This window comes from Ovis aries, chromosome 14 (genome assembly GCF_016772045.2).
Source record: "Ovis aries strain OAR_USU_Benz2616 breed Rambouillet chromosome 14, ARS-UI_Ramb_v3.0, whole genome shotgun sequence".
Lineage (NCBI taxonomy): Eukaryota > Metazoa > Chordata > Mammalia > Artiodactyla > Bovidae > Ovis > Ovis aries.
Genome location: NC_056067.1, coordinates 48,022,171 through 48,045,444, shown reverse-complemented (window position 1 = coordinate 48,045,444; position 23,274 = coordinate 48,022,171). Strand labels below are relative to the sequence as shown.

At 45.8% G+C, this 23,274-nt stretch overlaps 1 protein-coding gene and 1 non-coding gene across 7 annotated transcripts in view; both read left to right on the top strand.

Moving 5' to 3' along the window:
* Nucleotides 1–1,338: 1,338 nt before the first annotated feature.
* Nucleotides 1,339–23,274, top strand: part of LOC114117985 (F-box only protein 17) — a 34,729-nt gene continuing 12,793 nt past the window's right edge. The window contains exons 1-2 of one of the 6 annotated variants that reach the window (XM_060398607.1): nucleotides 1,339–1,530; nucleotides 22,786–22,878. Coding sequence is in view for 2 of the 6 variants with exons in the window: in XM_027978263.3 (XP_027834064.1) it covers nucleotides 22,734–22,896 (163 nt within the window). In the remaining 4 variants the exon portion in view is untranslated. Of the gene's footprint in view, nucleotides 22,897–23,274 lie in introns of all 6 variants that reach the window. The other 5 variants (XM_042232002.2, XM_042232003.2, XM_027978265.3 and 2 more) reach the window with 5 other exon arrangements.
* On the top strand, nucleotides 15,091–15,202 carry LOC114118163 (U6 spliceosomal RNA). Its single transcript, XR_003591706.1, has one exon. It is a non-coding gene; the product is annotated as a U6 spliceosomal RNA (small nuclear RNA).

Below are 23,274 nucleotides of genomic sequence, written 5' to 3'. Positions count from 1 at the left end.
CACAACATAAATTCCAGAGAATTCCTGCAGACAGAAGCTTCAGTCCAAGTGTTTTTCACCAGGCCCAGGGTTGGAGTCACAGCTCAGCCATTTACTAGGAGTAAACAGATGGTGAAAGAGATGAGAATGCTGGAGGCAGCTGGAGGCAGGTGGCTGTGGGGAGGAGATAGATGGACCCAGTCTGAACAGCCAGAGTTTGTCCCCTGTGGGCAGGTTCTCGAAGATGAGAAGCCAGAGAAGCGCTGGGCCCTGCCCAGATAAGAAATAAAAGACCCCATGTTCCTCATTCTTGAAGACAAGGAGACATTCTCAACCACACATGCGCAGAAAGGCTCCTTGGAGGTCAAAGGGCAGGGGGGCGTCACCTCATGGTAAGTGATGTCAACCTACTGTAGGCCTCTTCGATGGAATCCATCTTGGCTCAGAGAAGCTGAGGCGCAGATAGGGGTGTTAGTTGCTCAGTCCTGTCTGACCCTCTGTGGTCCCATGGACTGTAGGCTGCCAGGCTCCTCTGTCCATGGACTTCTTCAGGCAAGAATACTGCAGTGGGTTGCCATATTCTTCTCCAGGGGATCTTCCCCAGTCAGGGATCGAACCCAGGTCTCCTGCATTGCAGGCAGATTCTTTACCGTCTGAGCCACCAGGCAAGCCCCTGCAGACGGGAGGACCGTGAAATAAACCAAATACAGACTCAGAACCAGGCAAAGCAAGACTGGCCAAAGGAAACCCAGAAGAAATGCCCCCACCTGGCCCTCCCATGTGTCTATCCCTTTTTCTTCCAAAAAATACTTTCCGTCTCTATGTGGAAACTCATTTCTATACAGTTGATGGGCCAAGGCCTGGTCACTGGCCACTGTGCCTGGTGGTCTAGTGGTTAGGATTCAGCGCTTTCACTGCCACCGCTAGACCTCAATCTCTAGCCGGAACCTGCTTCAAGCCATTCAAGATCAGCTGGAATAAGAAGGAAAGAGGGGAATTTGGGGAGTGGGGGCAGACGGGACAATTCCCACCGTGGGAGGCTCGGGGCGGGGGCGGGGGGGGAGGCAGAACTCTCCTATTGGAGATGCCTGCGGTTAATGTCCTCCCCCCACCACGCCACCCCGCCTCCACCGACCCACCCCAGTCTTAGATCGCGAGGCGCCTGGGCAGCAGGTAACCACGTGGAGAAAGTATAGACTTTCCAAAGGAGCGATGAGCAGGCCCCAAAATCCGGGACCGCAGGGATTAGGTCTCCTCCCCGCCAGCCTCGCGGCAGCTGAGCCCTCCCCCGCCGCCTGCAGCCTCCCAGACCCCGCCCTTCCCTCGCTCCGGCTCAGCGCAGCCGCCCTCCTGCCCGCCGGACTTCACAGTCTCCAGCCCCCGGCTCCAGACTTCAGCCGCCGCCACCAACCCCCCACCCTCCTAGAGGACTCCCTGGGCGGGGCCGATCGCGAGGAGCAACCCCCCGGACTGCCTCTCAGAGCAGGGTGGGGAAGGGGATCGTAGTCCGCCGCCACCTCCGAGCAGGCCTCCAGGTGAGCGCCGGGACAGGTAGGGACCGAGGTCGGGACCGGTGTCCGTCCACACTCACTGGGGCGCCCCGGGTAGGATTTCCGTCCCAGGCCCGGCCCGGAGTGGCGGTGTCCCTGGAGTCCTGCGCCCCATCACCCCTTCCCCGGCTTCTGCCCCTTTAAGTCCAGAGTTACACGAACGCACGTTTGAAAGCCCCAGATCGTAGGAAAAGGGCTTGGCTATAAAACCGGTCCGCTAAAGCCCTAGCCTCTCCGCCCGCCTGCTGGTCTGAAGAGGCCACTATTAAGCACCACCCCCACCCACCACGTACTCGACCAACACGTGTTCAACAGCAGCTGGTGAAAGGGCGGACCACTTTTTACCAATTCTGTTTTTTGTGTCCTCTGGCCGGCAGGAAAATCTACGAGTCGGAAGATCTTAGAGCACCGTTTCTTGCTTTAGCAACTTGGGCAGTTTGTTTTTAGCTGCTGCCGCTCTACCCAATTTAAACTTTGTTCTAAGTTAACTTTTGCAGTGACCGGTCATATTTCTTAACGTTCCGTGTCTTGATCTTTCAACTTTAGACGGCAGCTGTTTACCGCTATTTTGAAAGACTATAGTATTACCAATCTACTTTTAAAATAGACAATAACATTTTTTTTACTGTCCCAGTAACACAAGTACAAAAGACAAAGGTTTGCATGCAATATCAATCCTTTAAACAAGCGCAGTCTCCTCCGCAGCCAGTTTTTTAATTTTGTAATTACATTACTTTTCAGAAATGGCAGGAGTAACTTGTGATCCGTAGTGTGTCGTTTTAAACCATTTTTGCTCTTTATTCCTCTGGTAGTTCCTTCCAAATCTTTAAAGCAAATTCTTCCATTGTTATTTGCTAGTTTATCAACTTTTACACAATGTCTGTAATCTTTTGCTAAAAATAGATGGGGACAGAAGCTTATCTCCAGGGTTTCTCTCCTCCCTGTATAATCACAGCATTCCTTTTAGCTTCTCTAAAGAAATCATTTTTTGTAAACTTTTGTTTCTTTTTCTTTAAGCATATCTATATATATTTGTATATTCTATATACATATATAGAATCTGTTGATTCTCCTTTTAAGAAAGTTTTCATATTTATTTAAATGCTAATTTTTCAATCCAATCAAGATATACATAAGGTTCACAAATTAAATATAAATGAGATTGCCTTGTTTTTTCCCTGTGATAAAAGTAATATAATCCGTTTAACAAAAATGGAAAAGGCCGGGGCGGTGTTTTTTGTTTTTGTTTCATTTTGGCGATACTAGCTCCCCGACCAGGTATCCAAAAAAACCCGGCCCTTGGCAGTGAGATTTTGGAGTCCTAACCACTGGACTGCTAGGTAATTCCCAGGGGCAGTCTTTTAGATTAAAAGAGATTAGGGAGAAATGAGCACCCCCAGCAGTGTGTGAGTCCCATCTTTGTTTGGAAGATACAATTCCAGAAGACCTTGGAACAATGAGAAAGTGTTCATAGACTGAGTATTAGATAGTAAATTAAATTTCTCTTGGTGGGTTGAGAGATAATAGACCTATAAAGGGTTCTTATTCTTTCTTAGGAAATGCATATTCAGGTATTTAATAGTTTATCAAAAGAGAGAGAGAAAGCAAATATGGCAAAATATGGAACAGAGATATCCATTTTAATTGTATTTTCAGCTTTTCTGTGGTGACATTTTTATGGTGAAATCTAGGGAAGATAACAGAGAAGGCAATGGCACCCCACTCCAGTACTCTTGCCTGGAGAATCCCATGGTCGGAGGAGCCTGGTAGGCTGCAGTCCATGAGGTCGCTAAGAGTTGGACACTACTGAGCGACTTCACTTTCACTTTTCACTTTCACGCATTGGAGAGGGAAATGGCAACCCACTCTGGTGTCCTTGCCTGGAGAGTCCCAGGGACGGGAGAGCCTGGTGGGCTGCCATCTATGGGGTCGCACAGAGTCAGATATGACCGAAGTGACTAAAGACGATTTATCAGCAGAAACTAATACAACATTGTAAAGCATCTATACTCCAATAAAAATAAACAAATAAAATGCATTGAGACAGAAAAATAAACAAATATAAAAAATAAAGTAAGGTGAAAGTTTAGAAACTCAGAGATGAATACATGCACAGTGGCACAACCCTGGAGTCCTCCACCCCAATCTGCCCCTTGCTTGTTGGGTGACCTAGGGTTGATTGCTTCCCTCCTCCAAGCCTGTTTCCCCAGCTGAAAAATAGCACCGGCCTCATGGGGCTGTTGGTGAGACTTCTGTGAGATCTTGGAAAGCACTTTCCACGTGCCTGGAGGATTTAGTGTTCAGTTAACAGTAGCTGTTAGTATTTTGTGAAGGGTTTTTCTTAACAACCATGGTCAGCTCACCTGTGAATAATTATGCGTAACATCATAACTGCTCTTGGGGCTCAATAATTGTAGCGCACAGGCTTAGCTGCCCCTGAAGCATATGGCATCCTAGTTTTCCGACCAGGGATGAACCTGCGTCCCCTGCACTGGAAGGCAGATTCTTAACCACTGAACCATTAGGACGGTCCATCTTTTGGCTTTTTTTAAATTCACCAGATGGCTCTGATCTTGCCATTGGTGCAGTTTTGTGTCCTGCTATATTTTGCTCCTTCCTAGGCACAAATCCTCTGAACCTACATCCCTCCAGGCGTGGTTTCAGTGACTGCATGATTCTGACATAAGGAGGTGCAGCCCCAGACTCCAGTCGCATAGCTGGCCTTGATCTTGTTTAATTTCCCCATCACCATGGGAAGTGAGAGTTACTACAAGGCCACAGCGTGTTAGCCAAAACTTTTGCTATTCAGTGCACTTGGGAACTGAATATGAGGCAGGTCACAAAGAACCATCCTGTGTATTACGTATGATCCTTATTGGGGTAGACTTCCCTGATGGTCCAGTGGTTGGGGATCAGTTTGCTAATGCAAGAGACACAGGTTATATCCTGGGCCGGGAGGATTCCACATGCGAAGGGGCAACTAAGCCTGTGCATCACAGCTACTGAATCCACACTCTAGAGCCCACAAGCCACAACTACTGGAGCCCCACACCTAGACAAGACAAGGTGCGGAGCTCGTCCATGACAAGAGAAACTCCCACTATAAAAGCCCGCCCACGGAAACCAGAGAGCAGCTCCTGCTCTCCGCAAACAGAGAATCCTGCATGCAGCAACGAAGCCATAGGACAGCCAAAAATAAATAATTACTTACAATTTTTTCCAAAAAAAAATCCCAAGCAGGACTGGGGAGTAATCAAACACACGGATAATTCTTCAGTGAAATGCATGTTCATATCATAAATAAAACCTTCCATCAGTTCCAGGCAGGTCTGCCACCAAGTGGGTCTGTGAAAGACTTGGTTTTCAGAGCTTTCGCATTTAGGGATTGTGGAGTGTGGTGGTGGTTTAGTCACTTAGTCTAAATGGACTAAGTCCCATGGACTCTAACCCACCAGGCTCCTCTGTCCATGGGATTTCCCAGGCAAGAATACAGGAGTGACTTGCCGTTTCCTCCTCCAGGGGATCTTCCCAACCTAGGGATCAAACCCAGGTCTCCTGCACTACAGGCAGATTCTTTACTGGCTGAGCCACCAGGAAAGCCTGGAGAGGACATGTGGCCATTCACGTCCCATTTTCCAGAGGAGAAATCTACGCTGAGAGAGGGAAACCCATTTGCCCAAGTTCACAAAAAAGTTTGAGTTTGGGCTGAGGCTAACCTGGGGCTGGCTGAATATGCAACTGACAAAGTTTCACCTCTCCCCAGTGCCACCTCCTCTGCAGGCTGTCACCAGCAGTTCCCAAAACCAGTGTCCCTGGCTGGCCCTGTGATGCCCCAGAAATGTCAGTGCTGCCTCCAGGGAATGAGATGATGCACATAAAGAATTTCCCAGGGTGCCTCACACCAAGAAAGCATCGACCAATGTGAACTGTTACTCTGTACTAAGATGCAATTCGACTGTTCCCTTCTTTGACTTAAATAATCATGGTGTTCATTGATAGCATTAGTAATTTTTTAAATGGTAAACTATAACACTCATTCAGAAAAGTACATGAAATATATAACAAAGTATATAACCAGCACCCAGGCCAATAAGGAGAACATTGCCAGCCCCCTAGATGTTTCTCTGGTTAGTAAGTAGCCTTCTCCTTCCCCACAGAGGGAACCAGCATCCTGACTTTTATAATGCTCATTTCCCTGCTTGGTTATTTTGTTTCGTGTTGTGTTTTTTTTTTTTTTTTAATATTTAGTATTTGTTTATTTGGCTGCACTGGGTCTTAGTTGTGGCACACAGGATCCTCAGTCTTTGTTGTGGCATGTGGGATCTAGTTCCCCAAGCAGGGATTGAACCCAAGCCCCCTGGTGGCTCAGATGGTAAAGAATCTGCCTGCAATGCAGGAGATCTGGGTTCGATCTCTGGGTCAGGAAGATCCCCTGGAGAAGGGAATGGCTCCCATTCCAGTATTCTTGTCTGGAGAATCCCATGGACGGGGAACCTGGCAGGCTATAGTCCATAGGGGTCGCAGACAGTCAGCTGAGCAGCTAACACTTTCCCCTGCATTAGGAGCATGGAGTCTTAGCCACTAGATCACCAGGGAAGTTTCTGCTTGTTTTATATATATGTACATACAGGCAGGAGGAGAAGGGGATGACAGAGGGTGAGATGGTTGGATGGCATCACCGACACAATGGACATTATTTTGGGCAAGTGCCAGTGATGGTGATGGACAGGGAAGCCTGGTGTGCTGCAGTCCATGGGGTCACAAAGAGTCAGACACAATTGAGCAACTGAACTGATATATGTATATATATACACATATGATTTTAGTACCTGTATGTACATTTGTAAATAGCATTTATTAGTTTAGCCTGTTTGTAAACTTTCTAAAAATCACTGGTGTGAGAATATAATTTTATCACCCAATTTTCAAACCAGGTAATTTTGGAAGTGATAGGGGTCACTGATATTTACCCTAATTACCCTGGGACACTGCGTGTAAATCAGGACTGCCCCAGGCCACCCCGACTGTCTGGTTGTCCTGGGACTCACACTCTGGATGACTTGTGTCTCTGGTAAATTTCACCCCAAATTATGCTTTTGAGGTCCATTTGTGCTGTCGTGTTTGCTTATTGTTATTGCTACTGAGTCTTCCGTTCTATGACCGCCTTAATTCATTTTTACACCCTATGTGGGTACCTGGATCATTTCCAGATTGGAGCTATGAGGGTCAATGCTGTCGCGAATATCCTAGTATGTTTCCTGGCTTTAGGGTCAAATTGCCAGCTTGTTGGAAAGGCACTTTTCTAACTTCAGTAAAAAAAAAAAAAAAACAACCAACTAGTTTCCAAAGTGGCTGCATCAATTTTTACTCTCATCAGGTGTGTATGGGAGTTCTCACTGATTATAAGGAAATTATGGTAACATTGTATTATTGGTTGTTTTTTTTCTTTAATAAAAGCATAGTCTTTAATACACATGATGTCCATGACGTTTAAACTAGAATATACCAAAATCCAAAGTAACTTTGCCTCTCATCTCACCGATGCTGTGGTTCAGAAGGCAGTTGGATAACTGAGAAGGTGATGACAGTGAAAATGACCGAGAAATAGAGGAATTCAAAATCGTCTATTACTGTCAGCTATGAAAGATGGTATTTAGCTCAGTGTGTATTCACTCCACTGATTTTTAACACTTGTACTTTTCGAAGATCATTTCTTATTTACCTTTGAGACTTTACGTTTTATGCTTCATTTGTATTTTTTTTATCCTGGCAAGTTTTGATTCCCGTGATACTCCGTGAGAGAGCGGAGTGTCTTGGCGTCCCCTCCCCCACCTTTCCGTTCCCGTCTTGTCGGTAATGCATTCGCTTTCACACCAGCAAGGCTGATCACATCTATAGTCTGTTCTGTTACCCTATTTAAGTCTTATACGCTGTAACTGTAAAATGTGCAGGGTTTTTTTTTTTTTTTTTTGACAGCTTTATTGAAGTAATTTACATACCATAAAACTCAGCCCTGTTGAGTGTACGATTCAGTGATTCAGTGAGTTTTCCGAGTTTGGCAGCCAGCACTACAGTTTTTAGAGCATTTCCATCACCTCCAAAATATCCATTGTGCCTAGTTGTCGTCACTGCTTGTTCCCACGCCCAGTCACAGCAACTCCTCATCTTTCCCTATGTTTAGATAGGTCTTTTCTGGACCTTTCATATCGATCCCTCATACAATATGTAGCCTTTTGTATCCAGCACCTTCTCTATGCTGTCTTAGGGTTCGTTCTCACTGTATCTTGTACCATTACTCCATTCCTTTCATTGTTTCATTTTGTTTTGGCTTTTGGCTGCGCTGGGTCTTCCTTGCTGTGCGTGGTCTTTCTCTAGCTGTAGCTGCCATTAAGCAGGGGCTCTAGGGTGCTGGGCCTTCAGTGGTTGCAGCACAAGGTCTCCATAGTTGACCTGCAGTTTGTGGAATCTTCCCCGACTAGGGGTCAAACCAGTGTCCCCTGCAGGCGGGTTCTTTTTTTTTTTTTTTTTTTTTGCAGGCAGATTCTTAAACACTGCACCACCAGGGGGGTCCTCATTCCTTTCTCTGTTGAGCAGCATTCCACTGTGTGGATAGACCACATATTGCTTATCCATTCACCAGCTGATAGACACCTGGGTTGTTTTCAAATATATAACGCTGCTGTGCACTTTGGCAGTCAAGTCAGTCTTTGTGTGACATACCTTTTCATTTCTCTTGGGTAGATAGCCTAGTAGTAGAATTGCTGTGTTTCAAACTTCCAGTGGTTAAGACTCCAAGCTTCCAATGTAGGGGGCACAGGTTTGATCCCTGGTTGAAGAACTAGGATCCCATATTCCTTGAAGCCAAAATAAATAAATACATAATTAAAAAAAAAAAAAGAGTTGTTGGATTTCATGGTAAATTTATATTTCACTTCCTTTTTTTTAATGTTCAACTTTTATAGAAACTGTTTTCCAAAGAGGCTTTACCGTTTCACATTCCCACCAGCAGTGTATAAGGGTCCTGGGCTCTCCCTGTCCTCACCAATCTTTTGGACAGCAGCCATTCTAGACAGCATGAAGTGGCATCTCACTGTGATTTTAGTTTGCATTTCCTTCTTGACCCATGATGTTGAGCATCTTCTCACATGCTTATTGCTGTGCTAAGTCGCTTCAGTTATGCTGACTCTTTGTGATCCTATGGACTGTAGCCAGCCAGGCTCCTCTGTCCGCGAGATTCTCCAGACAAGGGTACTAGAGTGGGTTGCCATGGCCTTCTCCAGGGGATTTTCCCAACCCAGGGATCGAACCCAGGACTCCCGCATTGCAGGTGGGTTCTTTATGACTAGTGCCAGCTGGGAAGCCCGCATTTGCTTATTAGTCCTTTGTATTTCTTCTTTGGTGAAATGTCTATTCCAATCTTTTGTCAGTTTTTAAATTGATCTGTCATTTAATTGAATTTTAAGTGTTCTTTATAGATTCTAGATTCAAGTATTTTATCAAGTGTGTGATATACAAATATTTTCTGCCAACCTGTAGCTTGTCTTTCATTTTCTTAATAATGTCTTTTGAAGTGCAAAGGTTTAAAATTTTGATAATGTTTAATTAATCCATTTTTTTCTTTTATAAATCATACTTTCGGTATTATATCCAAGAAATCTTTTCTTTTTAATATGTGCATATTTGGCTGCATCAGGTCTTAGTTACAACATGTGGGATCTCTAGTTGTGGCCCACAGGCTTAGTTGCTCTCAGGCATGTGAAATCCTAGTTCCCCGACTAGGGATTGAACTCATGTACCCTGCATGGCAAGGTGGATTCTTAACTTCTGGGCCACCAGGGGAGTCCGTGCCACTCCCCTTCTGACTGCTGTGCACATCATTTCGCCTCACTGGGCCTCAGTTTCCTCATGTCGTGACAATCAATGGGAATAATACGGAAGCCGGGAAAGATCATCCCAGTCAGTTCCTGGGTTTGAAGGTCTGTCTCTTCTGGCTTACACTGTGCTATAATAATTTTTTTTCCTTAAATGCACTGCTAACATTTAAAAATCGGGTGATTTCACATAAACACAGGGATTTCCAGTCTCTTGACAAACTGGAAGATGTGGCCAAACTAGGCCTACCTTCCTAGTGGGCAGTAAGTCAGCCAGAGTGAGTGCTGGCACGGCCTCCACGCTGGGCTCTTCTCTCCGGACTGACAGAGGCTCCACCACTCCCTGCTGGCTTAAACCCAGTCCACCTCACTTGGAGACAGAACCCCAGGTGGTGTTAGTGGTAAAGAACCTGCCTGCCAATGCAGGAGACATGAGACCTGGGTTCCATACCTGGGTCGGGAAGTTCCCCTGGAGGAGAGCATGGCAACCCACACTGTATTCTTGCCTGGAGAATCCCATGGATGGAGGAACCTGGTGGGTTACAGTCCATAGGGTCACGAAGTGGTTTGGACATGACTTAGCACGCACGAAGCACAGGACCAGCTGTTGTAATTATGAGGCCAGCCAGGGGCAGTGGTATGAGTGGGGACTCAAATCCATGCCTTGCTCCAGTCACCAGGTCATGCTACCCCAGGCTTGCCTTCACCCAGAAGAGGTGCCTTAAAAAAAAACAAAAAAATCTACCTAAAGATTCTTACAGGCCAGTGCAGGCCCTGATTAGTTATAGCTCAGTCTTCCTTCTTGAAGGAGAAGGCACGCCAAATCTTTGTACATGCAAATATTTGTAAAGAGTGAGAAATTTTCAGTCTTGTTTTTTGGGGGTTTTCTGTTTGTTTGACTATAATTCCCTGTGCTGTACAATATACCCTTTTGCTCATATATTTCATTTGTTTTTAATTTTTTATTTATTTGGCTGCATGCATGTTGCTTCAGTTGTGTCCAGTTCTTGGCAAACCTATGGACTGCTGCCCGCCGGGTTCCTTTATCCATGGGATTCTCCAGGCAAGAATACTGGAGTGGGTTGCCATGCCCTCTTCCAGGGGATCTTCCCAACCCAGAGATCAAACCTGCCTCTCTACATTGGCAGGTGGGCTCTTTACCACTAACACCACCTGGAAAGCCCTTATTTGCCTTCACCAGGTTCCAGTTGCGGCAGCATATAAACTCTTAGTTGGGGCATATGGGGTCTAGTTCCCTGACCAGGAATTGAGCCCGGGCCCCCTGCATTGGGAGCTCAGGGTCTTAGCCACTGGACCACAAGCGAGGTCTCAATCTTGTTTCTTGATGATATTTCTGTAACTATTTGTTGTAGGTTAGGAACAACACTGGCAGGACTCCCCTCCCCGACAGTCCAGTGATTAGGGCTGGGCGCTTTCACGGCTGAGGGCTCGGGTTCAATCCCAGGTTGGGGAACTAAACCCTGCAAGTAGCACAGTGTGGCCAAAAAATAAAATAAAATAGAGACAGCACCACCGTTCGAGAGTAAAGTGTTAAAATTGATAAGGGAGAATGTCAGGTAGAGGGAAATCTCTCCAAGGCATGAAACGGAAGCCATTCTGCCTAAAATTGAAAAGATTGACCCTACAAGGTGCTAGCAAGTGCAGCCGCCATACATGTTGATGGGAGTGCACGGTCATGCTGAAAAAAATGATTGGGTGTGTTCTCGCGAAGAACATGTGATCCAAGAATTCCACTCCTACGTATTTACTCATGAGAAATGAAAACGTATGTCCAGACAACCACTTGAATGTGGATGTTCATAGAAGCTTTATTCATAACAGCCTCAAGCTGGAAACAATCCAAATGTCCATCATGCCGAGTGAGTAAACAGATTGTGGTTTATCTGTTCAATGGAGTACTACTCAGTGATAAACAGGAGTGAGCTGGCGATTAATACAGCAACGATGTGACTGAATCACACAGTATTCTGCTGAAGGAAAGAAGACGCAAAGGTGCATCCTATGGTTATTACTCAGGGTCCAATCCAGAGACTGAAACCACACAGTAATTTGAAGGGAGAATGTTTAATATACAGATTTATCCATCATAGCAGGGGATTAGAGTTAGAAGGAGTAGCTACTGAGAAAGAAAGAGAATGGTAAAGAATATAAATACAGGGAGCAGCCTCTACCCCTAAGATCTAAGATAGAGAGCTTGAGAAAGGTGTCAGCTCCAGACTGTCCTTGGCAGTCCCAGAAACCCTCGCGCTTTGGGGGGTTTTGTTTTTGTTTAACATCTATTTTTATTTATTTGGCTATGCCAGGTCTTAGCTGTGGCATGCAGGATCTAGTTCCCTGACCAGGGATTGAACCCTGGCTCCCTGCGTTGGGAGCACGGAGACTTAAACCACTGGACCACCAGGGAGGTCCCCAGACCCTGACGCTTTGGGAGAACACTTGGACATGGCTCACTAAAGGGCAAAGGAGTCCCTTTGGTGCTCCGGCTATGAAACTTGCTGGAAATCCACCCTCTGGAACTTGCCAGAAGTCGGTCCTTTAAGGATGCTAGGGAAAACAGTTCACAGGGAAGTGTCTCACCAGAGGCACTCAGCCAAGAAACCAGCTGAGGTGGGTGCCAGGGCAAGATGCTGGCTGAGGGGTGCTCCTCACTGCCAGCCACTGCAGAAACCTACACCCATGTGAAGGAGGCAGGAAAAGCTACCTGCCTTTGGGGAACCGTCTCTGGAAGCTAGAAGCAAAACTCTTTCCTCCTGCAGCACCTCTCTGGCTCCCTCTACTGGAAAACTGTAGCATGGCAGCCGGAGAAGGAAGACGGTTTAAAGGCCTGAACTCCAGTTTCTCAACTTGGAGCTGTAAGGCAGTAAATTTGTAACTGGCACACCATATGATTCCATTTATATGAAACTCTAGAAAAGAAAACTTCTAGTGACAAAAAGCAAATTAGTGGTTGGGGTGGACATGGGAAAGGGTAAACATTCTAGAGTAACAGAAATGTCTCACCTCTTATTTATGAGGATGGTTGTACCATTGCATACAGCTGTTAGAACACAGACTGTACGCTTGAAATGTTTGCATTTTATTGGATGTAAATTAGACACCCATGAATGTATTTTTTTTAATTTTTAAAAATTTCTGGGAAATAGGACTCTTGGGCAAATATACATGGAATATATGCATGCGTGCACACACCGCAGAAAGTGAAAGTCGCTCAGACGTGCCCGACTGTTTACAACCTCATGGACTATACAGTCCATGGAATTCTCCAGGCCAGAATGCTGGAGTGGATAGCCATTCGCTTCTCCAGGGGATCTTCCCAAACCAGGGGTTGAACCCAGGCTCGCTCATTGCGGGCGGATTCTTTACCAGCTGAGCCACCAGGGAAGATCCGCAGAAATGTGCCCCAAATCCCACCACTGAGATTCCCTCGCTTACCGCGGTGCGTACACTGAATCTCCATGAAGCGTTACTGGAGGTAGTTCCTGGCTTTGGCTTGGTGGCTTGTTCATGCATTCTCCCCGAGGAGTTCAAGTTCAACATGGGTGCCCTGGTAGTTGGCAAGAGTTTTGAAAGTGAGATGAGTTGGACATGTGCCCACCCGCCTCTCCCATTTCCCTTCTCCCCAAGGGACATCCACAAAAGGCATCACTAGGTTCAGATTACCAAATCTTCATCCAAAGAGTGAAATCTGATTAGTTCTTAAATGACATTGGGTCTTACTTATTCCTTGAGTCCCAGACATGACTTAAGGATATTTCTCCTTCACATCCAGCCCTTGAGACAGAATAGTTATTCATATGTCACACGTTACAGATGAGAAAACTGAGGCTCAGAAGCCAGCAACATGCAAAAGTGATGGCCTGCCCAAGAAAAGGCAGAACCAGATTTTTTTTTTGTCTGGCTGTGCTGAGTCTTTGTTGCTGGTCTGGTTTTTCTCTCTGCAACGAGCAGGGGCTACTCTCTAGTTGCGACATTCGGGCTTCTCCTTGCAGAGCGCGGGCTATAGAGCACAGGCTCGTTATTGTGGAGAGTGGGCTTCGTTGCTCCAAGGCATCTGGGATCTTCCCTGATCAGGGACTGAACCCGTGTCTCCTGCCTTGGCAGGTGGATTCTTTACCCTTAAGCCACCAGGGAAGCCCAGAACCAGGATTTGAACCTGGCTTGTCTGCCTCCATAGTGGGAGCTCCTGACCACCAGCCGTCCTGCAGGGAGCAGCAGCCTAGACTCCTGGAAACCCTCAGCCACTCCCTGCCCCCAGCAGAGGGTCCTAATGGGATTTACTGATATTGAATCTTTGCAGTCGACTCTCTTCTACCCCCATGATTGAATTCTGAAAAAATTCAGGCATACAGAAACGCTCAAATAATTATATAGTGACACCTAAGAGAGGGAGACAAAGACAAAGCCTGTGTATTTTTTTAGACTGATACTGAAACATTACCATTCACAGCAACTGTTTGCTCAGTATTCCAAATTCATAAAACAAAAGTTAGTGACAGGACACTTCAAGTACAAAAATGTATAAATACCGCAGCAAGTACACTCATATATTTATAAATATACAAAGGTTGGGACTTCTCTGGTGGTTCAGCAGTTAAGACCCTGCGGTCTCACTGCAGGGGGCAAGGGTTTGATCCCTAGTCGGGGAACTAAAGATCTTGCATGCCGCATGGCCCAGCCAAAAAAAAAAAATTTAAAAATAATAAATAAGCGATGGTTGCACCTAAGTTATTCCAATGTATTATTAGCTGATCAAATCATAAAAGTAATCTCAAAATCAATAGAAGTATACTTGGTAAATTAATTAAGATAAAATTAACAAAGTTAAGGAAGAAAATTAACCAAGTAAAAAGAACACTATAGGGCTTTCCAGGTGGCGTGATGGTAAAGAATCCGCCTGCCAATGTAGGAGACACAGATTCGATTCCTGATCCGAGAAGATTCCAGATGCCTCAAGACAACTAAGCCCGTGCGTCACAACTATGGAGCCTGTGCTCTAGAGCCTGGGAGCCGCAACTAGAGCTACTGAAACCCTAGAGCTACTGAAAAAAAGAAACTAGAGCTACTGAAAAAACTAGAGCTACTGAAACCCTCGCGCCCTAGAGCACTCTGCAACTAGAGAAAAGCAGAGCAGCAATGAAGACCCAGCACGGCCAAAAATAAGAATAATAAATAAAATTACTTTCAAAAACACTATATGAAATGAAGATAGTTTAATGAATCATGAGCTGTGACAATGAAATTATATTATTGGATCTTCATCAAGAGTAACTACTCTGGGAAAAGGGTGCAGCTAGCAGGGGACACCACACGGAGATGGGGATCTGCCTGGGGAATTCCCAGCCAGAGAGTCCCCAGGTCCAGCGCTCAGCGAAGGCATGATGAACTTTCAGAAGATGACCGAGTGCCATACTCTGCCTGAGGCCCACGGCACAAGAGCCCCTGAGAACCATGTGACTGAGCCCAGGTAGTCCCCAGGACCATCAGAAATAATCATAAAATGATGCTTATTATACCATGGCAATGGTTTTACCACTGAATCATGGGGGTATTTTTGAGTGAAATTTTCCAGTCACTCTGAAAAGGCCCTACACGATTCGAGGAACCACCGAGGAAAGAGAAAAGCTACCTCTTAATAGTTTCAAGGGTTCTTGAATTTAAAACCAATCCTTTTGTGGTCGCTTTGGGCAGCACATATATACTAAAATTGGAACGATACAGAGAAGACTAGCATGACCCCTGGGCAAGGATGACTCATGGATTTGTGAAGCAGCTTCCCTTGTGGCTCAGATGGTAAAGAATCTGCCTGCAATGCGGGAAACCCAGGTTCCATCCCTGAGTGGGGAAGATCCCCCAGAGAAGGGAATGGCAACCCGGTCCAGTATTCTTGCCTGGAGAATTCCATGGACGGAGGAGCCTGGCAGGCTACACAGTTCATGGGGTTGCAAAAAGTGGGGCATGACTGAGCAACTAACACTTTCACTTTTTAAAATCATCATCGTCGTCCTCATCCTATTTTTTGTTTGATAACTTTGCGGAGAGCCTTTTGGATATCTTTTGGTTCCTTTCCATGGACTACCATCTCTGTTTTTATTGTTATTATTGTTGCCAGGAAACCTTTTCTAGAAATAAACTGTATAGCCTGATGAATTTTCACAAATGAACACACGTGTAACCTGACTTTAGATCAAGAAACAGGAAGAAAAAAAACAACTTTCAAATGAGTACCTCTGCCCAGATGGAACTTTTTAAAAAACTTATTTTATTGAAATATAGTTGATTTAAGAAAAAAATTAAAGCAAAAAAGAAGAGAATATAGGTGATTTACAATGTTGGGTTAATTTCTGCTCTACAGCAAAGTGGTTCAGTTATACATACATAGGCCTTCTTTTTTCATATTCCTTTCCATTATGGCTTATCCCAGGATATTGAACATAGTTTTCTGTGCTACACATTAGAACCTTGGTCTTTTTTAAAATATTTTTTCTAAATTATGGATTATTTATTTGGCTGCACTGGGTCTTAGTTGCAGCATGTGGGATCTAGTTCCCTGACCAGGAATCGAACTCAGGCCCCCTGCATTGGGAGCACAGAGACACTCAATGGACCCCCAGGGAAACCCCAGGATCTTGTTTATCCATTCTACTTATAATAGTTTGCATCTGCTAATCCCAAACTCTCAGTCCCTCCTTCCCTCATTCCCCTCTCTCTTGGGAACCGCAAGTCTGTTCTCTATGTCTGTGAGTCTGTTTCTGTTTTATAGATAAGTTCATTGAGTTATAGTTTCGATTCCATGTATAAGTGATATTACATGCCATTTGTCTCTTACTTCACTTTGGTCAACACCGAAATCAGATTGATTATGTTCTTTGCAGCCAAAGATAGAGAAGCTCTATACAGTCAGCAAAAACAAGACTGGGAGCTGATTGTGGCTCAGATCAAGAACTCCTTATCGCCAAATTCAGACTTAAATTGAAGAAAGTAGGGAAAACCACTAGACCATTCAGGTATGACCTAAATCAAATCCCTTATGATTATACAGTGGAAGTGAGAAATAGATTTAAGGGACTAGATCTGATAGATAGAGTGCCTGATGAACTATGGAATGAGGTTCGTGACATTGTACAGGAGACAGGGATCAAGACCATCCCCATGGAACAGAAATGCAAAAAAGCAAAATGGCTGTCTGAGGAGGCCTTACAAATAGCTGTGAAAAGAAGAGAGGCGAAAAGCAAAGGAGAAAAGGAAAGATATAAGCATCTGAATACAGAGTTCCAAAGAATAGCAAGAAGAGATAAGAAAGCCTTCCTCAGCGATCAATGCAAAGAAATAGAGGAAAACAATAGGATGGGAAAGACTAGAGATCTCTTCAAGAAAATCAGAGATACCAAGGGAACATTTCATGCAAAGATGGGCTCGATAAAGGACAGAAATGGTATGGACCTAACAGAAACAGAAGATATTAAGAAGAGGTGGCAAGAATACACAGAAGAACTGTACAAAAAAGATCTTCACAACCAAGATAATCACGATGGTGTGATCACTCACCTAGAGCCAGATATCCTGGAATTCGAAGTCAAGTGGGCCTTGGAAAGCATCACTATGAACAAAGCTAGTGGAGGTGATGGAATTACAGTAGAGCTATTTCAAATCCTGAAAGATGATGGTGTGGAAGTACAGCACTCAATATGCCAGCAAATTTGGAAAACTCAGCAGTGGCCACAGGACTGGAAAAGGTCAGTTTTCATTCCAATCCCAAAGAAAGGCAATGCCAAAGAATGCTCAAACTACCGCACAATTGAACTCATCTCACATGCTAGTAAAGTAATGCTCAAAATTCTCCAAGCCAGGCTTCAGCAATATGTGAACCATGAACTTCCAGATGTTCAAGCTGATTTTGGAAAAGGCAGAGGAACCAGAGATCAAATTGCCAACATCTGCTGGATCATCGAAAGAGCAAGAGAGTTCCAGAAAAACATCTATTTCTGCTTTATTGACTATGCCAAAGCCTTTGACTGTGTGGATCACAATAAACTGTGGAAAATTCTGAAAGAGATGGGAATACCAGACCACCTGACCTGCCTCTGGAGAAACCTGTATGCAGGTCAGGAAGCAACAGTTAGAACTGGACATGGAACAACAGACTGGTTCCAAATAGGAAAAGGAGTCCGTCAAGGCTGTATATTGTCACCCTGCGTATTTAACTTGTATGCAGAGTACATCATGAGAAACGCTGGGCTGGAAGAAGCACAAGCTGGAATCAAGATTTCTGGGAGAAATATCAATAACCTCAGATATGCAGATGACACCACCCTTATGGCAGAAAGTGAAGAGGAACAAAAAAGCCTCTTGATGAAAGTGAAAGAAGAGTGAAAATGTTGGCTTAAAGCTTAACATTCAGAAAACGAAGATCATGGCATCCGGTCCCATCACTTCATGGGAAATAGATGGGGAAACAGTGGAAACCGTGTCAGACTTTATTTTTGGGGGCTCCAAAATCACTGCACATGGTGATTGCAGCCATAAAATTAAAAGACACTTACTGCTTAGAAGAAAAGTTATGACCAACTTAGATAGCATATTCAAAAGCAGAGACGTTACTTTGCCAACATAGGTCTGTCTAGTCAAGGCTATGGTTTTTCCATTGGTCATGTATGGATGTGAGAGTTGGACTGTGAAGAAAGCTGAGTGCTGAAGAATTGATGCTTTTGAACTGTGGTGTTGGAGAAGACTCTTGAGAGTCCCTTGGACTGCAAGGAGATCCAACTAGTCCTTTCTAAAGGAGATCAGCCCTGGGTGTTCTTTGGAAGGAATGATGCTAAAGCTGAAACTCCAATACTTTGGCCACCTCATGCGAAGAGTTGACTCACTGGAAAAGACTCTGATACTGGGAGGGATTGAGGGCAGGAGGAAAAGGGGATGATAGAGGATGAGATGGCTGGATGGCATCACCAACTCGATGGACGTGAGTTTGAGTGAACTCCGGGAGTTGGTGATGGACAGGGAGGCCTGGTGTGCTGCGATTCATGGGGTCACAAAGAGTCGGATACGACTGAGCGACTGAACTGAACTCACTTAATATAATCATCTCTAGGTCTACCTATGTTGCTGCAAATGACATTATTTCATTCTTTTTTATGACTGAGTAGTATTCTGTTATATATATGGACCAGATCTTTATCCATTCCAAATGGAACTTTTAATCCTGCCTGGGATTCTCTCGGCCTTCTTCTGTGAGTAGTACCTGTCCCCTGCAATACAAGTCACTGACCATTGTTACATTTGGCAAGTGCTGCATAAGAGACCACTCAAAATGCGGTGACTTAAAACAATACCCATTCCTTTATTATTCTGATGGCTCTGGGACTGACTGGGCTCAGCTAAGCAATTCTCAGGGGCTGCTGTGCAGGTCCCAGCAGTCGGTTATTGGGGCTGGGTCATCTGAGGGCTCATTAACTTCCCTGTCTAGCACCTGGGACGTCATTGTTGTTGTTCAGTTGCTAAGTCGTGTCCAACTCTTTTTCGACCCCAGTAGCCCAGCTGGCTCCTCTGTCCATGGAATTCTCCAGGCAAGAAAACTGGAGTGGTTGCCATGCCCTCCTCCAGGGGAACTTCCTCACCCAGGGATCGAACCTGGATTCTTTACCACTGAGCCATGAGCACCTAGGATGGGAAGACCCAAACAGCTGAGGCTCCCCAAGCATATATATATATCTTCCTGTGGTCTCTCCACTGTGATGACTTCAGGACAGCCAGACTCACATGGTGACTCAGGCGGTGGTGTGCTGGAACTGGTTCACACCAGATCCGGGGAGCACATTGTGGACGGTGCTTTCCAACCCCAAAATTCAGAGACATCATCTTGGTAGCTTGCCATCAGCCATGGACAGTATAGTCACACCACAGAAATCAGCAGATGCTACAATCCCCAAATCCAAAAGCTCTGAAAAACATGTCTTTCATGGATCCCCCAACCAGGGATCGAACCTGCACACCCTGGATTGGAAGACAAAGTCTCAACCACAGGACCCCAGGGAAGTCCAAGAGCCCGTTGTTAAACATTTAGGAGCACACCACTGGACTCACGGCTCCCCAGGCATGCATCCCCAGACAACGCAACCTCCACAACCCCTTAGCAACGTCACTTCTGTGACGCTCTGAAAAGGTGAAGCGGTCCCAAAGGCCTGCCCATGTCAAGGGGAGAGGTGTGAATGGAGAATAATCAAGTGGTGGAAAAGAGCCGCTCAGATTGGATACGTTGTCATAGCCTTTTGGAGAAGATGTCTGCTGTGCGTCACAGGTCCCTGGAAACTGAATACCAGTATGATCCTGCAGTCAGTGTGACAGCCAGTACAATTATCCTCCCCACCAAACACACACAGACACACACACACATCCATACACCCTGGCAGCAGGCAGTGACCTGCCATTCTGACCCAGCCAGTAGCTGGCATTCAGCTGGGCTGGACATGGTGGCTACAAGGCAGCTCATGGTCCTCAGGAGAAGATCACAGATAAGCATTTTGAATACCCAGGGCTCATACAGTACATCACTTGAAAGTCCTTGCTCCCCAGTGAAGACTGGCTGCCCTTGTGGTGTGAGGGAACCACTCTCAGGTCCAGAAATCCCCTACTCATCAGCGATCGGCACTTTCCTAAGGAGAGCTGACCCAGGGAACTAGGCTTTGGTGAGTTTCATGTCCATGCCAGGCAAGCTGGTGGACTCACTTGTAAATTTTAGCTAATTATTAACGCAACCTGGGGGCAAAATACACTCTAGTCTCTAAAGCCTGTCTCCACAACTTCAGTTCTCTGTTGTGGGGGCAAAGCGGAGTCAGGCTTTGTGCCATGTCCACAGACTACTTGCCTGATACAGGCTTAATTCTTAACAAGATCTTAATCAATTTATTTCAAAATAGTAACAGCTGACATGAATCGAGCACTTACTGGCACTAGATGATATAACAAGCATTAGATCATTGAAGGCTCTTAACCCAGGGCAATCTCCGAGGATCGTTTTGGCCATTAAAACACCATGATGGAATTCAGCGCAATGATGCGTCTTAAATGCTCAGCACAGTGGTTTAGGAAGGGCCCAATAAATGTCACCAGATGGAAATATCATAGCTAAATGGTTGCTCGTCATCTTTTTATGGTGTATAATAATAATAGCAACTAACATAATTTAGTGTCTAATATATTAATATCACTTTTATTTATGAGATACCGGAGGTTATTTCTTGAGTGCTTTACCAGTATTAATTCATTTCATTCTCACAACAACCCTATGAGGGAAGTATGGTTAACACCCTCATTTTCAGAAGAAGAAAGTGAGGCACAAAAAGATGAAGAGTATGCCCTTGAGGCAAGAGGCTTAGCTGGGAGTCAACCCAGGCTGGTTGTACTCAGGAATCAGCATCTCATCACTAAGCTCTTTTGCCAAGGTGTTTTGTTTTGTTTTAAATAAAGGTGTTTCGTTTTGTTATGCCTCAGTTTCCTCATCTGTGAAGTGGGTTTCTGATGTGACAGTTCATTCAGTCACTTAATGTCTCTTTATTAAACACTTACTATGTGTCACACACGGGTGTGGACACTGGTGTGCAGTGTGTGAAATCAGCAGCAATTCTGCCCTCATAGTGATTATTACAATGTGGCCAGGGGAGCAGACAATACGGAAGATTTACTTACTTAAGTAAATTATATCAATATATGGGCTTCCCTAGTGGCTCAGATGGTAAAGAATCCGCCTGTACTTACGTGTGTGGTGTGATAGGAGTGTTAGAAAAGAATAAAGTAAGGAAAAGGGAAGGAGAAGTAGGTGACGGTCATGAGGCCCTGAAATTGTCAATATGGAGGCCAGAGACAGTCTCGTGGAGAAGCTGAGCCAAGGTTTGAAGGAAGTGTGGTGAGCAAAGAAGTACTCTGGATCTAGGTGATAAAAACGGCCTGTGCAAAGGCTCTGAGGTGTGGAGGCTGGTACGGCTGGCGCAGAGTGAGAAAGGGGAAATGAGGGCAGGGAGATGACGAGTGCTGATCACATGGGGCTTGTGGGCCACAGTGAGCACCTTTCCCTGACCCTGATGCGGTGGAGCCCAGCAGGGCTCTGAGCAGGCAGGGACTGGACCCAGACTCAGGTGTTCACACCTGTCCTGGCTGCTTGTGGGAAACAGGCTGTTGGAGAAAGGAGCAGGGAGACAGCAATGGTCCAGGTGAGAGGTGATGAGAGTGGATGAGATCTCCAAGGGAGTGAGTGCTGATGGAGAATAGAGGAGGTTCAAAGACTAACCCTTGACCCTGAGGTCAGAGAAAGGAGGAAGAAACAGCCGAGGAGACTGACTGGGAGCCACCAGGCAGCTGGGAGGGGTCCAGAGGGATGTGGGGGCTCAGAGGAGTGAAGTGAAGAGTGAAGAGAGAGCAACTCCTGTGTCGGGTGCTGTGAACAGGTCAAGCAATGTGAACACTGAGCAAACAGCAACCATTGGTTCCGCACCAAGGAAGGTCACTGGGGGGTGACCTTGACATTTCAGGGTACAGAAGGAGGGGCTTCCCTGGTGGCTCAGGGAATCTGCCTGCAATGCCGCAGACCCAGGTTCAGTCCCTGGGTCAGGTAGATCCCCTGGAGAAGGGAATGGCTACCCACTCCGGTATTCTTGCCTGGAGAATTCCATGGACAGAGGAGCCCGGCAGGCTACAGCCCATGGGGTCACAAAGAGTCGGACACAACTGAGCAATTAACATTTTAAGGAGGGCAAAACCTGATTAGAGAAGGTTTGAGTAAGAATAGCAGTAGGCCATATGGAGGCAGTGAGTGTGACAACTTTTTGGAGAAGTTTTACTATAAAGAGGACCAAAGAAATGGGGTCATAGCTGGAAAGGGAGCTGGAATCAAGAGAATTTTCATTCATTTTCATATGAGATGACTCTGTGGGCTGATGAGAATGACCCAGTTCAGAGAGGGAAGCTGAAGGTGCAGCAGAGAGAGAGGAGAACTATGAGACAGTGGCCTGGAAGAGGCACAGTTATGGTGGGAAAGCAGAGGGCAGGGAGGGTCTATGGGGCAGTGGGGGGTCTGTGGACATTCACTTTCTATCAATTTTTTTTTTTTTTCTGCAAAATAAGAAGCAAGGTGGGACTTTCATGGTGGTCCAGAGGTTAGGACTCTGGAACTGGTTGGATCCCTGGTTAGGGGGAACTAAGTAAGAACCTGCATGCCACACCACATGGCCAAAAATAAATAAGAAAAAGCAAGAAAAGAGTGAAAAGGTGGAAGGAAGTGTGATGTGTTGGAGGTCAGGGGAGAAGGTGTGAAATAACTATGTATAGAGAGGAAGAGCTAGTGGGTAAGAGAACTGTAATTTCATTGCCAGACAGTGCTGCAGGCCCGCTTGAGCGTCAAGTTCACAAACGTGAAGCGGAGCTGGCCAGTGGAGTTGTGTGTTGTTCTTCAGCTGCTTTAAACCGTGTGAGTACAGGCACAGGTAAGTGGAGGCCTTGGATTTAACCAGGTCATGTGGAGGACAGCTGGGTTCTGGTTAGAGCAAGAAGGTGACAACAATGTTCAGCAAAGAGACTGAGGAGATGGATTTTGCTGGAGGACAGGTCATGGATTCCAAAGGCCAGAGAGTTGGGACACCTGGGGAATGGTTTCCCTCTCGGTGGGTTTTTCTCATAGGTCTTCAGTGAGCGTATGGTCATATGTAAAGTGCTCAGCCTGACACGAGGGCACCGGCCAGAGCAGGAAGCCGTGGTTAGCAGCCCTCCTGGGGTCGTGATCAGGCTTAGGCGTTTGTTGCTCAAGGGGGAAAGGTGGGGGAGAAACCGGTCGCGGTCCGGAGCCAAGTGGCAGGAACCAGATG